At 44.2% G+C, this 22,982-nt stretch overlaps 1 protein-coding gene across 1 annotated transcript; it reads left to right on the top strand.

Moving 5' to 3' along the window:
* Positions 1–832: 832 nt before the first annotated feature.
* On the top strand, positions 833–22,614 carry LOC120034669 (bifunctional 3'-phosphoadenosine 5'-phosphosulfate synthase 1). Its single transcript, XM_038981268.1, has 12 exons — positions 833–1,061; positions 1,759–1,873; positions 2,394–2,629; positions 2,969–3,107; positions 4,373–4,491; positions 4,799–4,912; positions 5,092–5,203; positions 7,560–7,765; positions 12,348–12,483; positions 12,600–12,868; positions 16,884–17,113; positions 21,616–22,614. Exons 1-12 carry the CDS (start codon positions 999–1,001, stop codon positions 21,755–21,757), a joined length of 1,881 nt encoding a protein of 626 aa, XP_038837196.1. The 5' UTR covers positions 833–998; the 3' UTR covers positions 21,758–22,614.
* Positions 22,615–22,982: the final 368 nt, after the last annotated feature.

Below are 22,982 nucleotides of genomic sequence, written 5' to 3'. Positions count from 1 at the left end.
AAAGATATCTTGCATAGCATTTTGAAATGCAAGATATGCAAGATATTTCAATCTTTTTCTAACTTTCAATAATGAATTAGGGGGGGAAAAGATATTTGATATTTGATTGCAATTTAAAAAATAAATAAATAAATAAATATTTTTAACTCTCATACAAAACATCTACAAAATAAACATGCTCTATTTAAGCCAGGTGGTTCACGCTTCAAAAGAGGTAAAGCCTAGTCTTAGCCAACTAGGCCTACATGATGATTAAGAAAAATAGGCTATTTATTCCCAGGCCTGTCCTGTAATGAAGACATTGGATAAGTACATAGCCTATCATCACACTTTTTTATTTGATGTGGGGTTAGGCGTCTTCCAAAAAAGCAAACTACAGTTCCAACCATATGCAACATTTAGTCGGCTACAAGTTTTAGATTACAGTGCAATTCTTCATAGATTGCTTTTAATGTTTTGTAATCAAGTCTGTCTTTACGATAATTGTTTTAAATGTTGGATAATATTTTGTATGTATTTTTTCATGAGTAGGATTTGCCACAGTACGTGATATAGTTATTTAAATAAGTTATTTCCAATCATATAATTGAATTGGGAAAAAATCGAACTGGAGCCAACAAACTAAAATGTCTAATATGAATATGTGTTTTATCCAATGTGCATTCCGTATTTATCTCCGCGATGCACACCACAGGTAATTAATAACTGGTCCAGGATATGTTATGTAATCTAGCTATGTCATCCATAGATGTCATCACGGTGTCGTTTGAGACTTGCGCGGATAAAACTGATTCCAAATCAGTTTTCAAAGAACAGACAGTTCACCAGCCGATATACATCACTTCCGATTCTGATGACGCTGGTCGTCCTCCTCGGTTCCTGTTTGAGGTTCCTCCATTCAAAGAGATAACTGTCCGTAAAAAGATAAGGCGTTAGTAATTGATTTAGTAGGTCGCATATACCGTAACCGGTGACGAAAGCTTTCATTATAGACCGTTATGGAGACTTCCGGAAACTCTCACAAGAAACCGAAGCTGAGCAACGCGTCCAGCGAGAATTGGGTGGGTTGTTGTATACATTCCTACCCCGACGACCGCTGCCACGTCAACAATATGCTGCTGAACTATCAATGTTGTCTCTTGTTACTGCAATTTCTGTTCCCAGTAAAACATTTACTGCTATAATTAAATGATGCAATACTTTCTTAGCTGCGCGGAGTGGCCGTGTTCCTATGATTGGAGAAATGCAACTAGTTAGCTTCTTAGTCTTGCCACCAAATGCCAGACAGACAGCCATTTGTAGCAAGCTATAGCTTGCACGACATTCCAGGAGCAAGCTGTTCTGCCTATATAGTAACTGCAGTTAGCTAGCTAACTATAAGATCCTGTATCTGCTGCAAAATGATCTGTCGTCATCATGATGACCCGTGTCCCTTGATGTACATTTTTGTGTGACTCAAAATGTTTCTTGCTAATCTACTCAGCAGGAGCCTAGTGACCGAGCACATGCATTGGAATGTAGGCCTATGTCACCTTACTGTACATTAGGTGCAAACCAGTCCTTCAACGTTTTTGTCATAATATTGCTGATGACCTTTTGCTTCATGAGTAAGAAATGTGCCTGTCCTGGACTCTGTGCAAGTCAGTGTGACTTCTGTATGTTGCAAAGTCACAGTCAGTGTTAGCTGCAAATACAAATGGGACTAAGTCAGTGTAATTTGATATGAAACTAAAGGACAGAAGAATATTGTGATTGCAGGGAATGCAGAGGGCGACTAATGTGACCTACCAGGCTCACCATGTCAGCAGGAACAAGCGTGGTCAGGTGGTGGGGACGAGAGGGGGCTTCCGTGGATGCACTGTCTGGCTCACAGGTATACAGAAGAACTAAAGTTCAGTTCGCCTGGTCCCAGATCTGTTTGGGCTGTGTTGTCAACTCCTAGGGTCATTGGTTGTTGTGAGACTGACCATAGGAGTTGGCAAGACCACACAAACAGATCTGGGACCAGGCTATCGTCAGTTACAGTCTTCAAAGAAATACAAATGTTTTATTAAGCCTTTCTTTCAGTCACTTTATATTCACTCACCATTGAACAAGATTTACTGATGTATTTAGGTTTTAAGTACTACCAAAAGACAGTATTAGCATTCAATCAACAGTAGCGTTTCTAAAGAATGCATCACATTCATCCACGCTCTGCCTTCAATTCTAATATTGTCAAACACCATTTGTTATCATGGCTTCAAAGCTAATATTGACGGCCACCATTTCTCATTCATTCAATGCTAATATTGACGCAATGCTAAAATGGGGTATAGCTAGTTGGCTACACTCAATACTAATATTGACCAACCACCATCAACACCTATTCCTTGCCACTCTCTCCCACCCAGGTCTGTCTGGGGCTGGGAAGACCACGGTGAGCATGGCCCTGGAGGAGTACCTGGTGTGCCACGGCATCCCCTGCTACTCGCTGGATGGAGACAACATCCGCCAGGGCTTAAACAAGAACCTGGGCTTCAGCCCTGAGGACCGCGAGGAGAACGTCAGGCGTATAGCCGAGGTGGCCCGCCTGTTCGCCGACGCAGGGCTCGTTTGCATCGCCAGCTTCATCTCTCCCTACGGACGGGTGAGTGAGGGGGGATGGGGGGAACAAGTGAGAGAAAGAGGAGAGGGAGGAAGAGACAGAATAGAAGGGGATATAGGAAGACGGGGGAAGAGGTGACAAGTCATGAGAAAAAGAGGAAGGTAGAGACAGAATAGAAGGGGATAGAGGAAGACAGAGGGGAAGAGGTGACAAGCCATGAGAAAGGGAAGATGAAAGAGAGCAAAAAGAAAGATGGAGAGAGTTAATATGCTGCTACTTGTGTTTTGCCTGTAATTCCCAGTTGACGATTTCAAATACACTATCATCATCATACCATTGTCAGGAGTTAACTATCCCGTTGTTTGTCTCCCCATCGTCCAGGATCGTGTGAACGCCAGGAAGATCCACGAGGCTGCAGGCTTGCCCTTCTTCGAGGTGTTTGTGGACGCGCCGCTTGACGTGTGTGAACAGAGAGACGTCAAGGGCCTCTACAAGAGAGCCAGGGCTGGAGAGATCAGAGGTAAGGCAAGATAAATAACACATGCTTATACATATAGGCATTTTACCATAACTCTTATAGCATTAGTAAGTATGAAAAAGTAGAAGAGAGAAGTCTCTAGAGAAAGTATGTGAAGTGTATTGGTTTTGACCAGCAGGAACATGAGATCTCATGTCTTTGGCTGTTGTTACCAGAGGAAGTGCTGTGTCGTTTATCGCTTAGTGAAATAGTGAGTCACAAGCTAAGGAAGCTGCTGGGACAAGATCTTCATCTAGTCTAGTGCACCATGCTGAGCTCGGAGTTCAAGTTCATTTGTCATATGCACAGTATCATCCACATGGTGTGTGCACAGTATCATCCACATGGTGTGTGCACAGTATCATCCACATGGTGTGTGCACAGTATCATCCACATGGTGTGTGCACAGTATCATCCACATGGTGTGTGCACAGTATCATCCACATGGTGTGTGCACAGTATCATCCACATGGGGTGTGCACAGTATCATCCACATGGGGTGTGCACAGTATCATCCACATGGGGTGTGCACAGTATCATCCACATGGGGTGTGCACAGTATCATCCACATGGGGTGTGCACAGTATCATCCACATGGGGTGTGCACAGTATCATCCACATGGGGTGTGCACAGTATCATCCACATGGTGTGCACAGTCCAATGAAATGCTTACTTGCAGGTTCCTTCATGCTAAGCTCTGAGCTGTAGGCATGAGACGATATACTGTGAAGCCTAGTTAAGCTGTCCAACTGGTCAAGACATGATCTACCAGGTGTCATATGTCAGGTAGTAGAGTGACTAATTGAATGGGGGGATGGGGTGTGATTCAGCCCTGTTCCAGTGTGTCCTCAGACCACAATATTTAGAATCTTGTCTCTTCAAGTCACGCCAAGCTGGATAATAAGCTGTGTGAACCATGTTTTAAAAAAGCCTGTCTAGATTTCAGTTAATTTGTGTGACTTGTGCAGTGGTTCCAACCGGAGGTACTGGGGCCCCTGGGGTTACTTGGTCTATCCATAGGGGTACTTGAGAAGACTCTCAGGGGTACTCTGGGAAGAGCACAATTAAGTTGGTGGTACAATAACTGATAACGTTTGTGAGCCACTGACTCAGTGGATAGATATTACCTTCCCTGCAACTTTAATGAAGTCACAACCTTTCTGCAAATTACATATTGTTTCATATTCAGCTATTGTTATTCGTGCCAATTGAGGGACTGATTTAGCTATTCTATGAATGAATTGTGACTGTTTTCTCCATGTGTCAGGTTTCACTGGGATAGACTCGGAGTATGAGAAACCAGAGGCCCCAGAGCTGGTGCTGAAGACTGACACCTGCAGTGTCAACGAGTCTATACAGCAGCTCATTGACCTGCTACATGAGAAGGTGAGAGAAACAACCTCCTCTTTCATCCATCCATTCATCCATCCATTGATGACGTTTGATATAAACAGATTAATTGAAACCTGTAACATGGAATCATGCTGTCACATTTAATTTCCACCACTAGAGGGCAGTGTCGTCACACTTTCAGATTGGGATTCACATTTCCAAAATACTAACGCCTCACAGCTGTATAACCCCCACTTTCACACCCCTGAATTCTTATCCAACGCGATCAACCTCTTGGATGGTCTCGTTTTGCCATAATGTTTTGTGCATTTTCACTGGTATAATGAATGAATATTTGTAGGATATAGTGCCGGTGGATGCTTCCTATGAAGTGAAGGAGCTGTACGTAGTGGAGAACAAGTTGGACCTGGCCAAGACGGATGCTGAAACACTACCTGCTGTGCAGATTGGAAAGGTAACCGTTCTCATCAAATACCTACTGGTATTTTCTGAGAGTCTACGGGGGTTGGATAGATTCAAGGCCTATGTGAAAGTGATAAGGGAACATTTCTGAAAGTGTGATCCATGTTCGACCACACTTTGAATGCTGTTGAATCGTTATTTGCGTGCTGATTGACCGCTGTTTGACCACAGGTGGACATGCAGTGGGTTCAGGTGCTTGCTGAGGGCTGGGCCACCCCTCTGAACGGCTTCATGAGGGAGAGGGAGTTCCTGCAGTGTCTCCACTTTGACTGTCTGCTGGACGGTAAGGCGGCATCATGGCCCTTTCTCAATAATCTTTCCTTGATCCCTGATGTTTTCCTCTTGTCCTCTCCTCAAAATGTCTGCCTGCCTTAATCCTCTCCTCACTTCCCACTGACATTTTGAGAAGGAGGTGCAGTGATAAATACAGGTGTATTTCTCTGTGAGGTCAAATAAATTGATGGATGTTATGCTCTATAATGACCACTAGAGGGAGAGGAAAGCTCTCAAAAGGACATGTTCAGATCAAATCAAATGTTATTTGTCACATGGCCGAATACAACAGTGAAATGACTTACAAGCCCTTAACCAACAATGCAGTTTTAAGAAAAATAAGTGTTAAGTTAAAAATAACAAATAGTTAAAGAGCAGCAGTAAAATAACAGTAGCGAGGCTTTATACAGGGGGTACTGGTACAGAGTCAATGTGCGGGGGCACCGGTGTCGAGGTGATTGAGGTAATATGTACATGCAGGTAGTTGGAACTTTACAAGTGGTCTTGATTAGCTCATCATTACCTCAACATGATCGAATATATGAGTTATTATAGTTCATCAAAAGTCTGATTTTTAGATGAAAGAATCAGAGGGATAATCTTACCATGCTATTGTGTTGAGTCATCGTGATCCTTCTACACTTCAGGCTCAAGACTTTTAATTCTCTGGAAACAAATAGAACCGGTACCTTTTGAGTTGGGCTGAAGGAACGCTGCGGGGCCCAGTCTTGGTATTGGTGAAATTGTGTAATTACACCAATTTCCTACACAGCGTTTGAATTTCCAAAAAAGAGTCAATTTGCTTTTATTGCCGACATAACACTGACCCTTAAGGCGACGTGTGTGATGTGTTGCCAATACATACTGGCACACACACACACACACACACACACACACACACACACACACGCGCAGCATAAAAATGTGTTAAACAACAGAAATGATAACCAAGCCAGTGTTTCATTAGCTGTCTGATATCACAGGTGTTCCTTACAGCAACAACTCTCTCTTCTTCACAGCACCAACGAGTCATTTTTGGATCAGGTCTTGTTTTTTTTTTTTTTTTTTAGATATAATTCCAATATGTTTTGAACCAGAGCTAATGGTGACTCTATGCTGCGGCAAATAAACGGAACTGGGCCTGTGTACTTGGACACGTCATTCAGCGTTCTCTACCATGTGCCCTCACTCGGGTTTCTCTTGTTTGTCCTAGCGAGGGAAATGTGAGCGGAGGAAAAGGATGAAGCCTCAATATTGATTGCCTCCACAAACTATAATTTGTCTATTTCCAGTTCCTTCTAGGGATTTTATAGTGGATGACCCTTGCAGAGCTGGAGGAGCTTCTGTTCCACACAATCGCAACTGAACCAAACGTGACTGGATTTGAATTCAGATCATTTGTTCATTTAAATAACAGAACTTTTGTAGTTAAATGATCATTTTACCCTCACTTTCACTTAAGGTTGCAAAATTCTGCTAACTTTCCCAAAACTCCCTGGTTTTCCAGAAATTCTGGTGGGAAGATTCCTGGAATTACGAGGAAATAAGCAGGAAATATGGGAATCCTCCAACCAGGATTTCTGGTAAACCAGGGAATTTTGAGGAAGTTACCGGAATTTTGCAACACTACTCACTTCATTGTAATCCGTCCCTGATTTGGAGTCCCAGTTAGTAGGATTGACAAGGACACCAGCATTTCCCTGGTAGATGACTGTGTTATGTGTTTGTGCCAGCTCCTTGTTTGGCATGGGCCAGGCTGGGACAGCAGGCATGTGTGTGTTCACGTGTCTTATTGAAAGCAGCTGTGTGTGCTAACTCTGTGACAGAGGACGAAGGAGTGGTGGCGGGGTGGTTGGCAGCAATGGCATCCCATCCAGCAACACACCATCTGATCCAATAGGATGTGAAAGCGTGCTGGTCATGTTGGTTTAATCAAGGTGTAGGGCTGAATGAATCTGCCAACATCATGTCAACACAGGGCCTCTCTCTTTTCTCTCTCCATTTCTTTTTCTCTTTTTTTTCTTTTCTTTCTTTCTGCGAGGGTCAGAAACCACCTGAATGCACAAGACTGGATGGTGTTTGTTCCCTAATCACCTCGTATATCTTAAATGTCTAAATATTCCCTGGCATAGTATGCAGTAGATAGGCTGTACTTGAAGTTATCGTAAGAGAGACCGTTAAAGTGACGCTGCAGTTTTGCTGATGGGGCTGTCTGGTTTCTGACTTATCAACTTCCTCTGTCAGCAGTCTGACGTTGACTTATTCTGTGTCTCAAAGCACTAACATGGCCACCTTCCATTTCTCCTTTCCTTTATTCAACCTCTGACCCCCTCAATGAACCCACCTGTTCCCCTCCCGTCCCCTAGGTGGCGTCATCAACCTGTCTGTGCCGGTGGTGTTGCCGGTGTCGGGGGCGGACAAGGAGCGTCTGGACGGCGTCACGGCCATGGCCCTGGTGTACGAGGGCCGCCGTGTGGCCATCCTCCGCAACCCCGAGTTCTACGAGCACCGCAAGGAGGAGCGCTGCGCCCGCCAGTGGGGCACTACCTGCAAGGACCACCCCTACATCAAGGTCAGTGGTTAGTTCCAGAGACCCCTACCACATAGACAGGCAGGGCAGCCACGGTCCGGTCCACTGCACCGCGAGGGGTGTTGTGCCCGCAAAAGCTCTCAACGTTGAAAACTGTTGCGTAACACTCCTACATCAAGGTCAGTGGTTAGTTCCAGAGACCCTATCACATAAACGAGCAGGGGGGCTACGGACCGTTACACTGCGCAGCAAGGGGTGTCTTGACTATCCGACGAAAACTGACACTATTTAACTGTCATGTAACATGTCAAAACGACGATGTTTGTTTTCCTATGAGTGTTTCTTATCTTTGTTTGGCTCAAACCGGTGCTCGTGACGGCTTCAGGTGACAGTTTATGTGATGTGACAGGGAGGAAGGAGCCTTGGAGTTCTCACACCTCCCTCCACCACGTTTATTATCATACACCCATACCTTCTGTTACGGCTACACAGTCTCCAGAGCTGTTTAGAATGTCCCACTGATAGTTATGATGAAATGGAACCCTGGTGATAATGCTGAACAATGCAGGCATGGCCCCTGAGATGGTTACCCTTAACGTGCTGTTTGATAAACACCCTTCCCATATCCAACCAACTCTCCCCTTGGCCTTGCACACACACACACACACACACACACACACACATTCGTTCTAATAGAAGACAGATCCTAGGTGACCCTTTTCCTCAGTGCTGCTTATGGAAGGACAATAAGGTGGAGTAGTGTTGTAAAGGAAGGAGCTGCTGCTCTCCTTCCCCTGTCAGAAGTGCTTGTGTAATCGCTCCATCGCCCTCGGACCGCCCTCAATTGGCACATGTGTTTTATTTGGAGCGCAGTCTCTCTCGGCCCCCTCTCTCCATCTGGCCCCTTCAAACTGCCTTTTATTTACACAGGGCTTTTAGTAAAGCTGTCCTGGACTTGGAGCTGGCCCTGCTGAACACGTTACCCCTCGCCAGCAGCCACCCACCTCATCCATTCCAAATATACCTGAGCAAAGATGGCAACAATGGTTTCTGTCTGATCTGGACTGTTATTATATCAGTGGGCGCTCAGGTAGACTTCATGGCGTCCTGAAATGATCCCACCCCCCTGCTTTAAAAAAACTACAGGCGCCAGCCAGCCGTGGCGAGAGTTCAGACCTGGGAAAGCTGTATCGCACACACAAGTGCAGTCACACACACGCCGTCACAGGACTGGAGATCTATAACTGGGGAGGACAATTGTGAAATTGCATTTTTGAAACCCTATCTTCAAGACTGATGGTGGCAGGAGCCAGGCTAGGGTTATTTTTGCTTTCTGTCCCTGGACAATTTGGGCACCCATTGTTATTATGGATTAGTGTGGGTTTACACACACACACACACACACACACACACACACACACAGGGAGCTGGAGTAGTGCCATACTGTCTGCAGCCCAACTCAGTCTGATGATTTTAAAGCCACTGAACAGACACACTAACACCACGGTGGCTCATTCTAAACCCACTGAACAGACACACTAACACCACGGTGGCTCATTCTAAAGCCACTGAACAGACACACTAACACCACGGTGGCTCATTCTAAACCCACTGAACAGACACACTAACACCACGGTGGCTCATTTTAAACCCACTGAACAGACACACTAACACCACGGTGGCTCATTCTAAACCCACTGAACAGACACACTAACACCACGGTGGCTCATTTTAAACCCACTGAACAGACACACTAACACCACGGTGGCTCATTTTAAACCCACTGAACAGACACACTAACACCACGGTGGCTCATTTTAAACCCACTGAACAGACACACTAACACCACGGTGGCTCATTTTAAACCCACTGAACAGACACACTAACACCACGGTGGCTCATTCTAAACCCACTGAACAGACACACTAACACCACGGTGGCTCATTCGAAACCCACTGAACAGACACACTAACACCACGGTGGCTCATTTTAAACCCACTGAACAGACACACTAACACCACGGTGGCTCATTTTAAACCCACTGAACAGACACACTAACACCACGGTGGCTCATTCGAAACCCACTGAACAGACACACTAACACCACGGTGGCTCATTCTAAACCCACTGAACAGACACACTAACACCACGGTGGCTCATTCTAAACCCACTGAACAGACACACTAACACCACGGTGGCTCATTCTAAACCCACTGAACAGACACACTAACACCACGGTGGCTCATTCTAAAGCCACTGAACAGACACACTAACACCACGGTGGCTCATTCTAAAGCCACTGAACAGACACACTAACACCACGGTGGCTCATTTTAAACCCACTGAACAGACACACTAACACCACGGTGGCTCATTCTAAAGCCACTGAACAGACACACTAACACCACGGTGGCTCATTCTAAAGCCCTGCCCTGTTGAGTCATTGGCTGGGTGAGATGCTGTGAAATTTGCATCTCCTGTTTCACTCAAAATGCCCTTCAATTCAACAACGTTGAACAGTCAACACTATCTTCAGCGTCTCTGTTATCCATTCTGGGTTGGTGTTCAGTTGTAGGCACTGTCAGTTTACCAAGAAAGCAGCGTGGTTGGCTGGCCATCAGCTACCCATAATCCTCTAGTGCGTCTGTGTCTGGCGGCTCTGGCCCTGCTGCAGGCAATGCATGCTGGGTAGTGGGTTCTCCCAGACCTGTCACTCACTCTGTTTCTCCAGCGGTGCTATCCTGTCTCTGCTATGTGTGTGTCCAGCTTGCTATGATTAAGGTGTCACTCGTTTAACACACACACACACTTTAACTCCCTGCGCTGTAGCCGATCCGTCAACACACCCCTCGCAGGCGGCAGCCCCTCATCCCGTCTCCGTCTCTCTGAGACTAGGGATAAGCTGCTCCGTATTACGTCGCGGTCAATCCACGTTTCCTGTTTACTCCTGGCCGGGCCGCCAGGGAGACGGAAACTACAGCATGCTGAATTGTTTCATTTAGCAGGAGTCCCCTTATATCTAAAACACAGTGTGTGTATTATCGTGTAAATGCAGCTTTGGGTTACCCCTGAGCTAGCATTCTACTATCATTTTCCATCTTAATGTTTAAAAGATCTACTGTGTGTTTGGGATTTGAATTGAAGCCGTTTTCCTCAGATAGGTCTTTCATGTCTCATGCCTCCAAAGTGAGGGTTATTCGTCTGCCACTGATCTGGAGCCAGTAGATCAGACTAGTTGGATCAAGTGGAGTGAAAGGCACCTCTTCACACCGTGACACTGAACTCCATCCATCCTTCCTCTCTGGCTTATTGATGATAACAACACGAGGGCAGAGTTTTAGCAGCTTCGGTTCTCTCTGTGTTTTATTGAACACTGAAGATATATGTTCAGTGTATATAATCTTGTGGATAATACATACTCCATCTCTGTTGTGAAAGACGTCCCACTACAACTTACAAAGACTTGGGCCAAATGCACCACCAACGTCTGTCAAACAGTCAGTGCTACTGTGGAATCCTCCTCAGAATATAAATTATAGTCTGTGAAATCTAAGACTCAACCCCCATAGTTACACCCATAGGAACCCACCCCCTTTAAATCCAAACCATTACATGCTACTGTGACCATTGGTACATGGGACATCAGAACTGCTCACTAGTAGGCTGCTATTGTTTTCTAACTTCAACTCCTTGAGTAATATTGAATAGCCATCTCCATAAGACACATTAGTGTATATGCTTCTGGACCCCCTGGTCCTGCCATAGTCTATCCATAGTCCTGATGCTTTAATGGCTTTAGTACCTCCGCTGCAGAGTGTACTCCATAAAGAGCCCAGTGGTTACAGCACAGGCACCAGTAGTAAATGCCCAGAAAGGCAGACCAAGAGTTATAGCCTGAAACAAAGCTGGCTGTGCCTGGGTTTAGCAGTACTTTGGGGACATTAGAACAACCTTGTAAGGGGAAAAATGGCTTCAATGCGGTCCATGAGCTCATCATGGATGGTGTCTCATTGTGGATTACATTACACGTCATATTTTGTGTTGTTTTCGCTAAAGTCGAGAGAGATGTGGTCAAAGGCATAAAGGGGACTCTTCATTCTTACTGGGTTCCAATTTGTAGGAGTCAACTTTTTTAGATGTTGTATTTAAAGTTGTCTGGGGGCTGTTACTGATTTATCCATAATCCCGCCCCTCTTTCAGCGGTTGCCAGATTGGGGAGGTTTACTGTTTGAAACAGTCCTTGATGGCTGTCATAACTGCAGTATGAACATGGTAGAGGAGTTAGAGAAGCCACTTGTTTAGCATCAATTTCAAATGAATCCATAGCCACAGGCTCTTCATGTACCTCTGACAGGATTGGAGAGTTATAAACAATATGGTCATTACTGCACCTCTCTCTTCTTTGATAGGCTGAAATGTTCACCATATTGCTTACACCTATCCAGTCTTTTCAGATCTGCACAATACCCGGGTTGAAATAAGTTCTGGTAAAAAGGTCATTGAAATGTCCTGGGAAAATATTTTTAGAAAAGTGGGAACCCTGGAAAATATATGGGTCACGGTGAAGTGGGTGCAGTATTGTATGATGCTAATAGTCAGAGTGTTGTCTCTCTGTCTGGTCCAGATGGTAATGGAGAGTGGAGACTGGCTGGTAGGAGGAGACCTGCAGGTCCTGGACAAGATCAGCTGGAACGACGGCCTGGACCAGTACAGACTCACCCCCACTGAGCTCAAACACAAGTTCAAGGAGATGAATGCAGGTAACGGTAGAGAGAGTTACATCTCTCTTTCTCGCTCTCTGTTTAAGAAAACCAGGATGTCTCAATAAAGATGCAGCATCTAAATCAGTGTTTCTCTGACCTCTTTCTCCCTCCAGACGCGGTGTTTGCCTTCCAGCTGCGTAACCCGGTGCACAACGGCCACGCCCTCCTCATGCAGGACACCCACAAGCGTCTGATCGAACGGGGCTACCGCCGGCCCGTCCTACTGCTGCACCCGCTGGGCGGCTGGACCAAGGACGACGACGTGCCGTTGGAGTGGCGCATGAAGCAGCACGCCGCCGTGCTGGACGAGGGCGTGCTGAAACCCGAAAACACCATCGTGGCCATCTTCCCGTCGCCCATGATGTACGCCGGCCCCACTGAGGTAAGCTTAGCGGTAACCTGACCATAGAACCCATAGAACGGGCTTCCCTATTCAAGTCAATGGTTGAAATAATGGGAGGACTGGCAGCCAAGTCCGTTCTATGGATTCTATTTCTATGGACCTGACAAAGTCTGTAACACAAGGCAAAGTAATGAGTACACTTCAAGAACTGGAAGCTACTTAAATTGCCTGACTGTCACTGTGATGTAATATGATGGGACGGTCCACACGTGACTTATGAAATCAGCTTAATCTAACATGGATGGCAATTTACGTTCAGAATTAGAAAGTTCAATATACTCTCTGTCACTTTGTACTTGATGCCTGTCTAGCTGTTTGAAGTCTCCTGCTGTCCTTTAATCATGTCGTCAGGGTTATGGGGAGACGATCATTGGGACCAGACTGAGCTCTGTTCTGTTCTGGGGAACACGATGCAGCCTGAAAAGGCCCATCATCTGTCTGTGTGATCTTACAGCCTGACATCAAATGCACCACAAAAGCATCCTCATTGTTAAAAGTAGAACCAACCCGTTTCTGCTTTTTTGGAGCCTTCTGAGAATAAAGGTTTTAATGTAATTCCATTGTCCTCCAAGAGTTGCTGCTTGTTCTCTGTCATTTCTGCACCTTTGTTGGATAGCGAGGTAGTGATCCCTTCTCTTCAGATGGACTTCACCCATAAAATAATCAAATACTTCTTCACCCTGAAATAATACAACAGGCTTAAGATCAGTCCAGGTCCATACATTTTAGGAGAAGATGAATGATTTTCCGGCCTCATCTAACACCCTATGAAATGTTATGTGCGTTTGACTACATATGCTATATTCCCATCCATCATAAGTCAAGTTTATTTGTCATACAGGGCCTTCAGAAAGTCTTCATACCTCTTGACTTATTCCAAATGTTTATGTTCCAGCCTGAATTCAAAATGGATTAAATAGATTTTTTTCTCACCAATCTACACACAATACTCCATGATGACAAAGCGAAAACGTGTTTTTTGACATTTTTGCAAATGTATTAATTAAATGCAGAAATACCTCATTAACATAAGTATTCGCACCCCTGAGTCAATACATGTTAGAATCACCTTTGGCAGTGATTAAAGCTGTGAGTCTGGGTAATTCTCTAAGAGCTTTACACATCTGGATTGTACAATATTTGCCCATTTTATTTTGTTCAAAATTCTTCAAGCTCTGTCAAATTGGTTGTTGATCATTGCTTGACAACCGTTTTCAAGTCTTCCCACAGATTTTCAAGCAGATTAAATTCAAAACTGTAACTCGGCCACTCCGGAACATTCACTGTCTTCTTGGTAAGCAAGTCCAGTGTAGATTTGGCCTTGTGTTTTAGGTTATTGTCCTGCTGAAAGGTAATTAATCAGCCAGTGTCTGGTGGAAAGCAGACTGAACCAGGTTTTCCTCTGTAGTTAGATCCATTAGGTTTATCCCCAGTCCTTAACGATTACAAGCGTAACCATAACATGATGCAGCTACTACTATGCTTGAAAATATGGAGTGTGGCACTCGATGTGTTGTCTTGGATGTGCTCCAAACATATTCAGGACAAATGATTTGCTTTGCCACATTTTTTGCAGTATTACTTTAGTGCCTTGTTGCAAACAGGATGCATGTTTTGGAATATTTTTATTCTGTACAGCTTCCTTTTCACTGTCAATTAGGTTAGTATTGTGTAGTAACTACAATGTTGTTGAACCATCCTCAGTCTTCTATCACAGCCATTAAACTCTGAGTCCCCATTGGCCTCATGGTGAAATCCCTGAGCGGTTCCTGAGCTATGAAGGACGCCTCTATCTTTGTAGTGACTGAGTGTATTGATACACCATTCAAAGTGTCATTAATATCTTCACCATGCTCAAAGGGATATTCAATGTCTGCTTTTTCTATTTTTACCCATCTACCAATTGGTGCCCTTCTTTGCGAGGCATTGAAAAACCTCCCTGATCTTTGTGGTTGAATCTGTGTTTGAAATTCACTGCTCGACTCAGGGACATTACAATTATCTCTATGTGTGGGGTACAGAGATGAGTCATTAAAAATCATGTTAAACACTTTCACACAGTGAGTCTATGCAACTTATGTGACATTTTCACTCCTGAACGTATTTAGGCTTGCCGTAACAAAGGGGTTGAATACTTATTGACCTAAGACATTTCAGCTTTTCATTTTAGTTAGTAAAATAAAAAAACACATTTCGACTTTGATATTATGGGTTATTGTGTGTAGGCCAGTGACACAATCTCTATTTAATACATTTTAAATTCAGGTTATAACAACAAAATGTGGAAAAAGTCAAGGGGTGTGAATACTTTCTGAAGGCACTTAATGCACAGGATACACACGGTACGCAGTACAATGACATGCGTACTTACAGGTTCCCTATCCACGATGCCACATGATGAGGTTAAGAGGAAGCAAGTTAAGAATAATACAAAATAAAACGTTTAGTACATTTAGCAGGAATATAAATACAGGGAAGGCACAGTAGGATATGTACACATGTGCCGGGGAGGGGCATAAAAATAGAATAGCTGCCAGGTTGGAGGGAGTGGGTTCACATGGCCCTGAGTGTCCATCTTAAGACTCGCTTCCAACCTGGCAACCAGCTAACAAAACAATGCGCTCCATCCCTCCCTCTCCAGACTGCCTACAGAGTTTAACTTTCCTTTTTTTCTTCTCCTAACTGCCTTTGTTCTCTCATCAAGGCCTTTTAGTTTAAGACTAGCGTTTTAAGGTTGAAGACTTCCAACTTTAAAAGTAGGATGGGAGCGTATGGGTGGTTAAATAGTAGGATAGGCCAAAAGAATGAAGTCTTGTTTTCTTTAGTCATTTGAAACTTCCACTCAAGAGCTCAGTTTATTGTTGTTTCTGTAATGTGTTGTAAAACCGGATTCTCGCATGTCGGCGGTGGGCGCTCCGTTCGGGGGGATTTGAGCAGTCCTGTCCAAACGTCATTACCGTAATTGGCTGTTTATTATTGAAGAAAGTGCTTTGGAAGCAAGCCCCCTATAATTACATTACATGTCCATCGGCGGTAGCAGCGAGAGCAATGTCCACTCGTATTTAGGGTAATTGTGCTCCACCGTACGTGATTACGAATCAGTCAAGGTAATCAAGTGCTGTTTTTCCCATCGGTCTCACCACAACGTGCTTGTTGTGCCATGGCTTCCTTGTTTCTCCAACCCACTGAAAGAGCTGCCCAACCACTTCCCCTTCTCCTGGCTTCCTTGTTTCTCCAACCCACTGAAAGAGCTGCCCAACCACTCCCCCTTCTCCTGGCTTCCTTGTTTCTCCAACCCACTGAAAGAGCTGCCCAACCACTCCCCCTTCTCCTGGCTTCCTTGTTTCTCCAACCCACTGAAAGAGCTGCCCAACCACTCCCCCTTCTCCTGGCTTCCTTGTTTCTCCAACCCACTGAAAGAGCTGCCCAACCACTCCCCCTTCTCCTGGCTTCCTTGTTTCTCCAACCCACTGAAAGAGCTGCCCAACCACTCCCCCTTCTCCTGGCTTCCTTGTTTCTCCAACCCACTGAAAGAGCTGCCCAACCACTCCCCCTTCTCCTGGCTTCCTTGTTTCTCCAACCCACTGAAAGAGCTGCCCAACCACTCCCCCTTCTCCTGGCTTCCTTGTTTCTCCAACCCACTGAAAGAGCTGCCCAACCACTCCCCCTTCTCCTGGCTTCCTTGTTTCTCCAACCCACTGAAAGAGCTGCCCAACCACTCCCCCTTCTCCTGGCTTCCTTGTTTCTCCAACCCACTGAAAGAGCTGCCCAACCACTCCCCCTTCTCCTGGCTTCCCAGTAAAACATTCTAAACGTTCTCATTCTCTGAGTGACCAGAGGGGGGTTTCCCATTGTAAATGCTAACAGGTAGATTTGGCGCTAAATTAGAATTACCTGCTAGTATTTTTTTCCATTGGAAATGCCAACATTTAGCGTTGACATTTAGTTTTGAGTAACTAAAGCAATTATTATTTTTTTTACCATAAAACCACAGGTGCAGTGGCACTGCCGAGCACGAATGGTGGCCGGCGCCAACTTCTACATCGTGGGTCGCGACCCGGCGGGCATGCCCCACCCAGCCACGGGCAAGGACCTGTACGAGCCAACCCATGGGGCTAAAGTCCTCACCATGGCGCCTGGACTCATCACCCTGGAAATTGTACCCTTCAAGGTGGCCGCCTACAACAAAGCCAAGAGGGCCATGGACTTCTACGACCCCAAGAAGTAAGCCCTGTCACTCATCGTTTGTTTTTCAGTCTCCGTCCTATCTCTTTATTGTATTTTTTTTAGGGGGGGTAGATCAGCTTTATATTGTAGAAAGACAACACACAATAAGGAGATAGATACACTGTCTGCCATTTTGTGTTTGCGTGAAGGACAGGATGATTAATCCCAGTGGAATTTTTGTATTTAACCTGAACTAGCGGAGTCAGTTAAGAACAAATTCTTATTTACAATGACGGCCTAAAAACAGTGGGTTAACTGCCTTGTTCAAGGGCAGAACGATAGAGTTTTACCTTGTCAGCTCAGGGATTGGTTCTAGCAACCTTTCGGTTACTGGCCCAACGCTCTGACCACTAGGCTACCTGCTGCCCCATAATGAGTGTCTTTATAAACAAATCTCTATTCTTAAGGTTCGAAGAATGTAATCGGTGGATGTCACTCGTAATACCAGTGTTCTTCAACAACGGATGTAATGAAGTCCAAATGTTACTTTCTTGGAGGTTTTAAGATGTTTCTAAGTCAGCATCATGATGATGAGTCCTGGTCATACAGGTCATGGTGACCTTTCTCAACCAATCAGAATTAGTCAACATTCAGTCACACTTTTACCTAGATATCAAAATACTAGCAACGTGTATATTCTGCCATACAGTCTGGACGTGGGTAAGCAGGGTGTGTTCATGAGGACATACAACATAAAAACGTTTTGCAACGGAAAACAAATGAGCGTTTTTTTTTTTTTCATCGGTGGCAGGAATGTTGTTCCACAGCCTGTAAACATTATCATGCCTAACTCCAATAACCCAAATTGATCATTCATTAAGCTTCTCCACTGAAACCTCCCATGTGTTTTTCTTCCTTATCTACGGCAAATGGCAAAGCCAAGAATAACAGGAACTTCTTTGCTTTCTTATGCTCTTTACAAAGTTTTGTGGCTTTCTCAGAGCTTTTGAAGTCGCTCGGAAATCACCGAGAACTGCTATTAATTAAAGTCTGTAAAAAGTCTGTATACGGATACTGCAGCCGATGACTAACACAGATCGTGCAATCTCTGTGTGCTATGGGCTTTAATACCGTCCACGCTATCACTTTATAGCCATGTTTGGCTTAGAATGTCATGACTGAAAACTGATCTGACTGATTAAAGGAATATGATTACTTAAAAAGTAGGAACTGATTGATCAGAAGGTGGAGTACACCCTTTTTTCCATGGCGCATGTTTTGATATCAGAATAAATTGAGTTGACAAGATAAATATAGTATTTGTATATCGGCGGGGGAATACCACAATCGCCAGGAGAACTAGTCTGAAAGGAAATATTACCCCACACCTAGTTAGGTTTCACCTAGGCATGGGATTCAGAAATGGAGCACAGAGTTTTCCTTCCTGGATTGAAAGCAGGAGAATTGCTTGACAATAAGAGCCACAACTGACAAGGCTGTTTATATTCTATGTATAATCTGGATTTCCATACCAGTAGTCAAGTATGTTGATAAAGGCTCACTCCAAAACCATTTGGTATGTCATAAAGGAACAATCAATGAGTATTTCTCTATCAACTTGTCTTCTACTTCGAGTGGCTGAACTATCCATTACCCGGTGTTTTTGGACTAGTTTTACAGTTGGATAAGACCGTTTGGATAGCACTAAATCTTCCTGCTAAAGCGTGAGATAATTCTGCAGTGTGACTCAGTGGAAATGTAAGAGTAATGGGACAAAGGTCTATAGTGGTGACTATGTCACCACTACTAGAATTCCCCTTGTGTCCTTCTCAACAAGCCCCCTTAAGAACTGCCGAGTCAGCAGTCTGGCTTGTCAAGAAACTTCACCCCGTTATATTCTACTCCTTCCAGCAAAGTAATTGTCCGTTTTCTGACTGTCATAATAACATTATATAACAGGCGACTTCATTTCAGCTCAATTGTGTTGTTTTTATTAATATGAAACCTGAAGACCCGAAAAGAGCTACGCCAGAAAATTTCAAAGCCGCGCTGACTAGCTCTTTCTGACCGTATCAGTGCTAGGCTAGCAGCTAGGGAGAGCTGAGAGAAAGAGGGTAAACGCTAAATCACAATTTCAAAGGCTCTGGTTGGCGCCTTCTGAAATTTATGGCATTCCGTCTGTTCTCGACCACTCCTTGTGCACATTGTGCCGGCCGGCGCTGCCAAATGTGAGAGGAATATAGATGCTAGGCCTAATTGCCAACGATCGCCCTTAAAGTCTGCCTCTATAGTGTAATGGCTAAAATCAGCGCAAGCTGTTTCTCATTTAACCGCATATTAAGTGTTCCTCCGAGTTTGGAGTTTGTGCTCTTTCTCTCCCCCCCCTCGCTCTTTCTCTGTGTCTCTCTCTCTCTCTCTGTGTGTGTGTCTCTCTCTCTCTGCCCTGTCATTTCCACCTATTGTAATGAATACAAGTCCTCCACTATCAGAGTTCATCAAAGTTTTAGGACCAGAACACATTGAGCGTAGTATACAGTAGAACAGGTTCACTGGATGGCAATTCTAGAATGTTTATTTCTTCCCAGCCAGACTGCAAGTGTTAGCCCCATGGCCCGAGCTATAAATCTGATTAGAAAATAGGACAATCCGATAAAAAGGTGTGATTATCCAGTACAAAAGTCACTAATGTATGGGGAGAATACAGTAATTTATGGGGAGAATACAGTAGTAGATGTGTTCAACAGTGGGTTTGCATTACGGAGGTCAGCAGGAAGGTGATCCCATTACTGCCTATGGAGAAACGGGAGCTGACTCGTTGGCACACCTGGAGTGTCAGACATACACGATCTGGGTACTGCCCCCTGGCTGTCAGTCTGGTCTGCATTGTACTGCAGGCTCAGGACTCACTGTTGGGCAGAGGACAATAACATGAGGATAACTCAGCAGTACTAGGGGAGGAATTAGGGAGTTTATTTAATTGATCTATTCAGTTGATTTGAACAGGGACCATGTACTACAAAAACACACCAGGACACTTGAGAAATGATACATTGTACCAGATTTAGCAAACAGCTGATTTACATCTGCAAGTGGGTTCAATGAATAGATAACCCAGAACCCACAGAGTCCTTAAGAATGCTGCAGCTGTACATAGTCCATCTGTAAATAGCCCACCCAATCTACCTACCTCATCCCCATATTGTTTTTATTTACTTTGCTGCTCTTTTGCACACCAGTATCACTACTTACACACCATCATCTGCTCATCATCATCTGCTCATCTATCACTCCAGTGTTAATCTGCTAAATTGTAATTACTTTGCTACTATGGCCTATTTATTGCCATACCACCTCATGCCATTTGCACACACTGTATATAGACTTTCTTTTTTTTCTATTGTGTTATTGACTGTACGCTTGTTTATTCCATGTGTAACTCTGTTGTTGTTTCTGTCGCACTGCTTTGCTTTATCTTGGCCAGGTCGCAGTTGTAAATGAGAACTTGTTCTCAACTAGCTTACCTGGTTAAATAAAGGTGAAATAAAAAAATGAGATTCATTGACTAATTTAAAGTCCAATTCAAGAATGGAGGGTAAAAAGTAAAATTTTCTGAATGAAAAAGAACCCCAAACCAACCCATAATTGTCTGCGGGCTTCAATATATAGTTTCAGGAGTGAGGTAGACGAGTATATAGAGTGAGGTAGATGGGAGAGGACACTGCAGAACATGTGGAACTGGAGTTTACATCCTACTAGGACTCTGCTGGTCAGGAATCCATGATAAGGTTTAATGTGTGGGAACGTCGTGGCTCTTGCTGCGGCGCTAACAGTACAAATCCGTACAAGACGCTCCGCTGCGCACATCAGTCCACACGACCGCAAACCGCTGAGAAACGAAACCACATTTGACAAATGTGATTATTATGAGGAAAGTGCATTGTAACGGTGGCGAGAGAAGGAATGTGCTTGAATGTTACCCCCTTTGTCTAAATGAAGGAATCTACAGTAGTATCTAATGAATCTAATCATTGACAAATGTAATTTAGCTCCTACTTGTGTGTGGCGGAGTCATGGAAGATTGTATTTAGACTAGTCTGTTTTTTACAGGAATTTTCTCATTTTGATTTGAGACTAATTAGCTGTGTTTAGACATTTTTTTTGCCCGTGTTTATTTTTGAACCAGTTGTTTAAACTGAGAAGTCTAACAGACGGTTTGAATTTGATGGTGAAGGTCTGACGTTTAGGTTGGCTTGAAGCAACTTCTCTATGTACTGCTGTTTCATGTGTCTGAGGCTCTTATGATATACCAAGCCCCTTAGCGTAAGGGGGCTCGAGTGCGTGTTTACTTCAATTACTGAAATACATGGCCTTTTTTTCAAGCATATGAAGTGCATTTTGTGAAGTTCCCTCAAAGAACTCTTCCTAAAGTGTCCTTGAATTTAGTTGGTCATGCCATTAAGTTAGAAGATCGTTCCTCACTTACCAAAAAAACATTTCAGGGTCAGGCTGTTGAAATGAGACGGTACCTTCTACATTTGTTTTCCTTCATTTTGTTTCAGCCATCAAGACTATGACTTCATCTCAGGGACACGGATGCGTAAGATGGCTCGCGAAGGACAGAACCCGCCGGAAGGCTTCATGGCCCCCAAAGCCTGGGCTGTACTGGTGGAGTACTATCAGTCCCTGGAGAAGGCTACCTAAGGTCAAATGTGGTCAAAGGCCAAAATGGGGAACATCAGGGTCGTATTCATTAGGGGACACCATAGCAAAACTTTTTCAAAAGTTTCTCACCAAGAAAAACAAAAACAAGCGGTTGTCATTGGACAAGTCCAGATAGTCCCTCCCTGCTTCAGTCTGTTTCCCTCTGTTTGGTGCCTAATGAATACGACACAGCTATCTCCTCTAAAACAGTTAAAAGATTAATACGAGGACCACTCAACAGCTATAGCTATCGTTCCTTCCCTGCGCTGTGGCTCGTCTCCAGATGTCCCTCTCCAACCTCCAACGCACACACCTCTCCTCTCTCCTCTCCTCTATTCTCCCCTTCTCCTGTATTCTCTCCTCTATTCTCCCCTTCTCCTGTATTCTCTCCTCTACTTTCCTCTCTCCTCTCCTCTCTCGTTCTGCTGCTACTGCCACGGGGCTTCAGTCTTACCACACTGAGTATGTACTTTATTTAAACTCACCATTAGAAATTGGTTTCTCTAATTGTGCAACTATCAGTATTTTTAAATGTGTTTTAAACTGGAAGTGGGTTCAAATGTTCATTTTAAAAGGTGTGAAGAGGCAAAGATTGTCTTTTTTAGAGAATGATGCAAAACGGTTCCTCATTATGTAACAAGATGTGGTTTAGTTGAGGATGAATACATGTAGGAAGTCAATGCCCCTCTTGGTGATGTTTCCTAGCACTCTGACGTGTCCATGGCTAACGTGATCATATTGATTATTTTGAGTTGGGCTTTGTCCCTTTGTCCCCATGCACACTTCACATAAGTTACTGGAAAGCTTAGACTAATTTAGTGATCTTAAAACAAGCCATCGCTGTGTAGCTGCAGTATGTGGGTTCACTGTCATCTGAGGTTGTTGACCTGGAACTGTGGTTTGAATTGGAGTTTGAGGTCAAGTTGAGTGCCTTGTCTTTGTCAATCGTTCTCACACAGAGACATTGCATTCCCACACACACACACACACACCTGTTCATTCTCCCACTTGCCTCTGTTAGGTTAAAGCGGTCCAATAGATCCAGGAACCGATCTGCAAAGCAGATGAGACCGGAACTAATGACTAAACCTTTAGAAATACTTCCTGTTTTACCATCAGCTTTATTTCTCCATACTGATAAATGATGTGTTATCTTTTTATTTTGATGTAGCATGTAGTGAAGTGTTTACCACCTATGACTGTTTTAGGGAACTATCTGTATTTA

The sequence above is a fragment of the Salvelinus namaycush genome, chromosome 42, assembly GCF_016432855.1.
Source record: "Salvelinus namaycush isolate Seneca chromosome 42, SaNama_1.0, whole genome shotgun sequence".
NCBI lineage: Eukaryota > Metazoa > Chordata > Actinopteri > Salmoniformes > Salmonidae > Salvelinus > Salvelinus namaycush.
The sequence above is the reverse complement of the archived record's forward strand: the minus strand, read 5'-3'. Positions and strand labels throughout refer to the sequence as shown.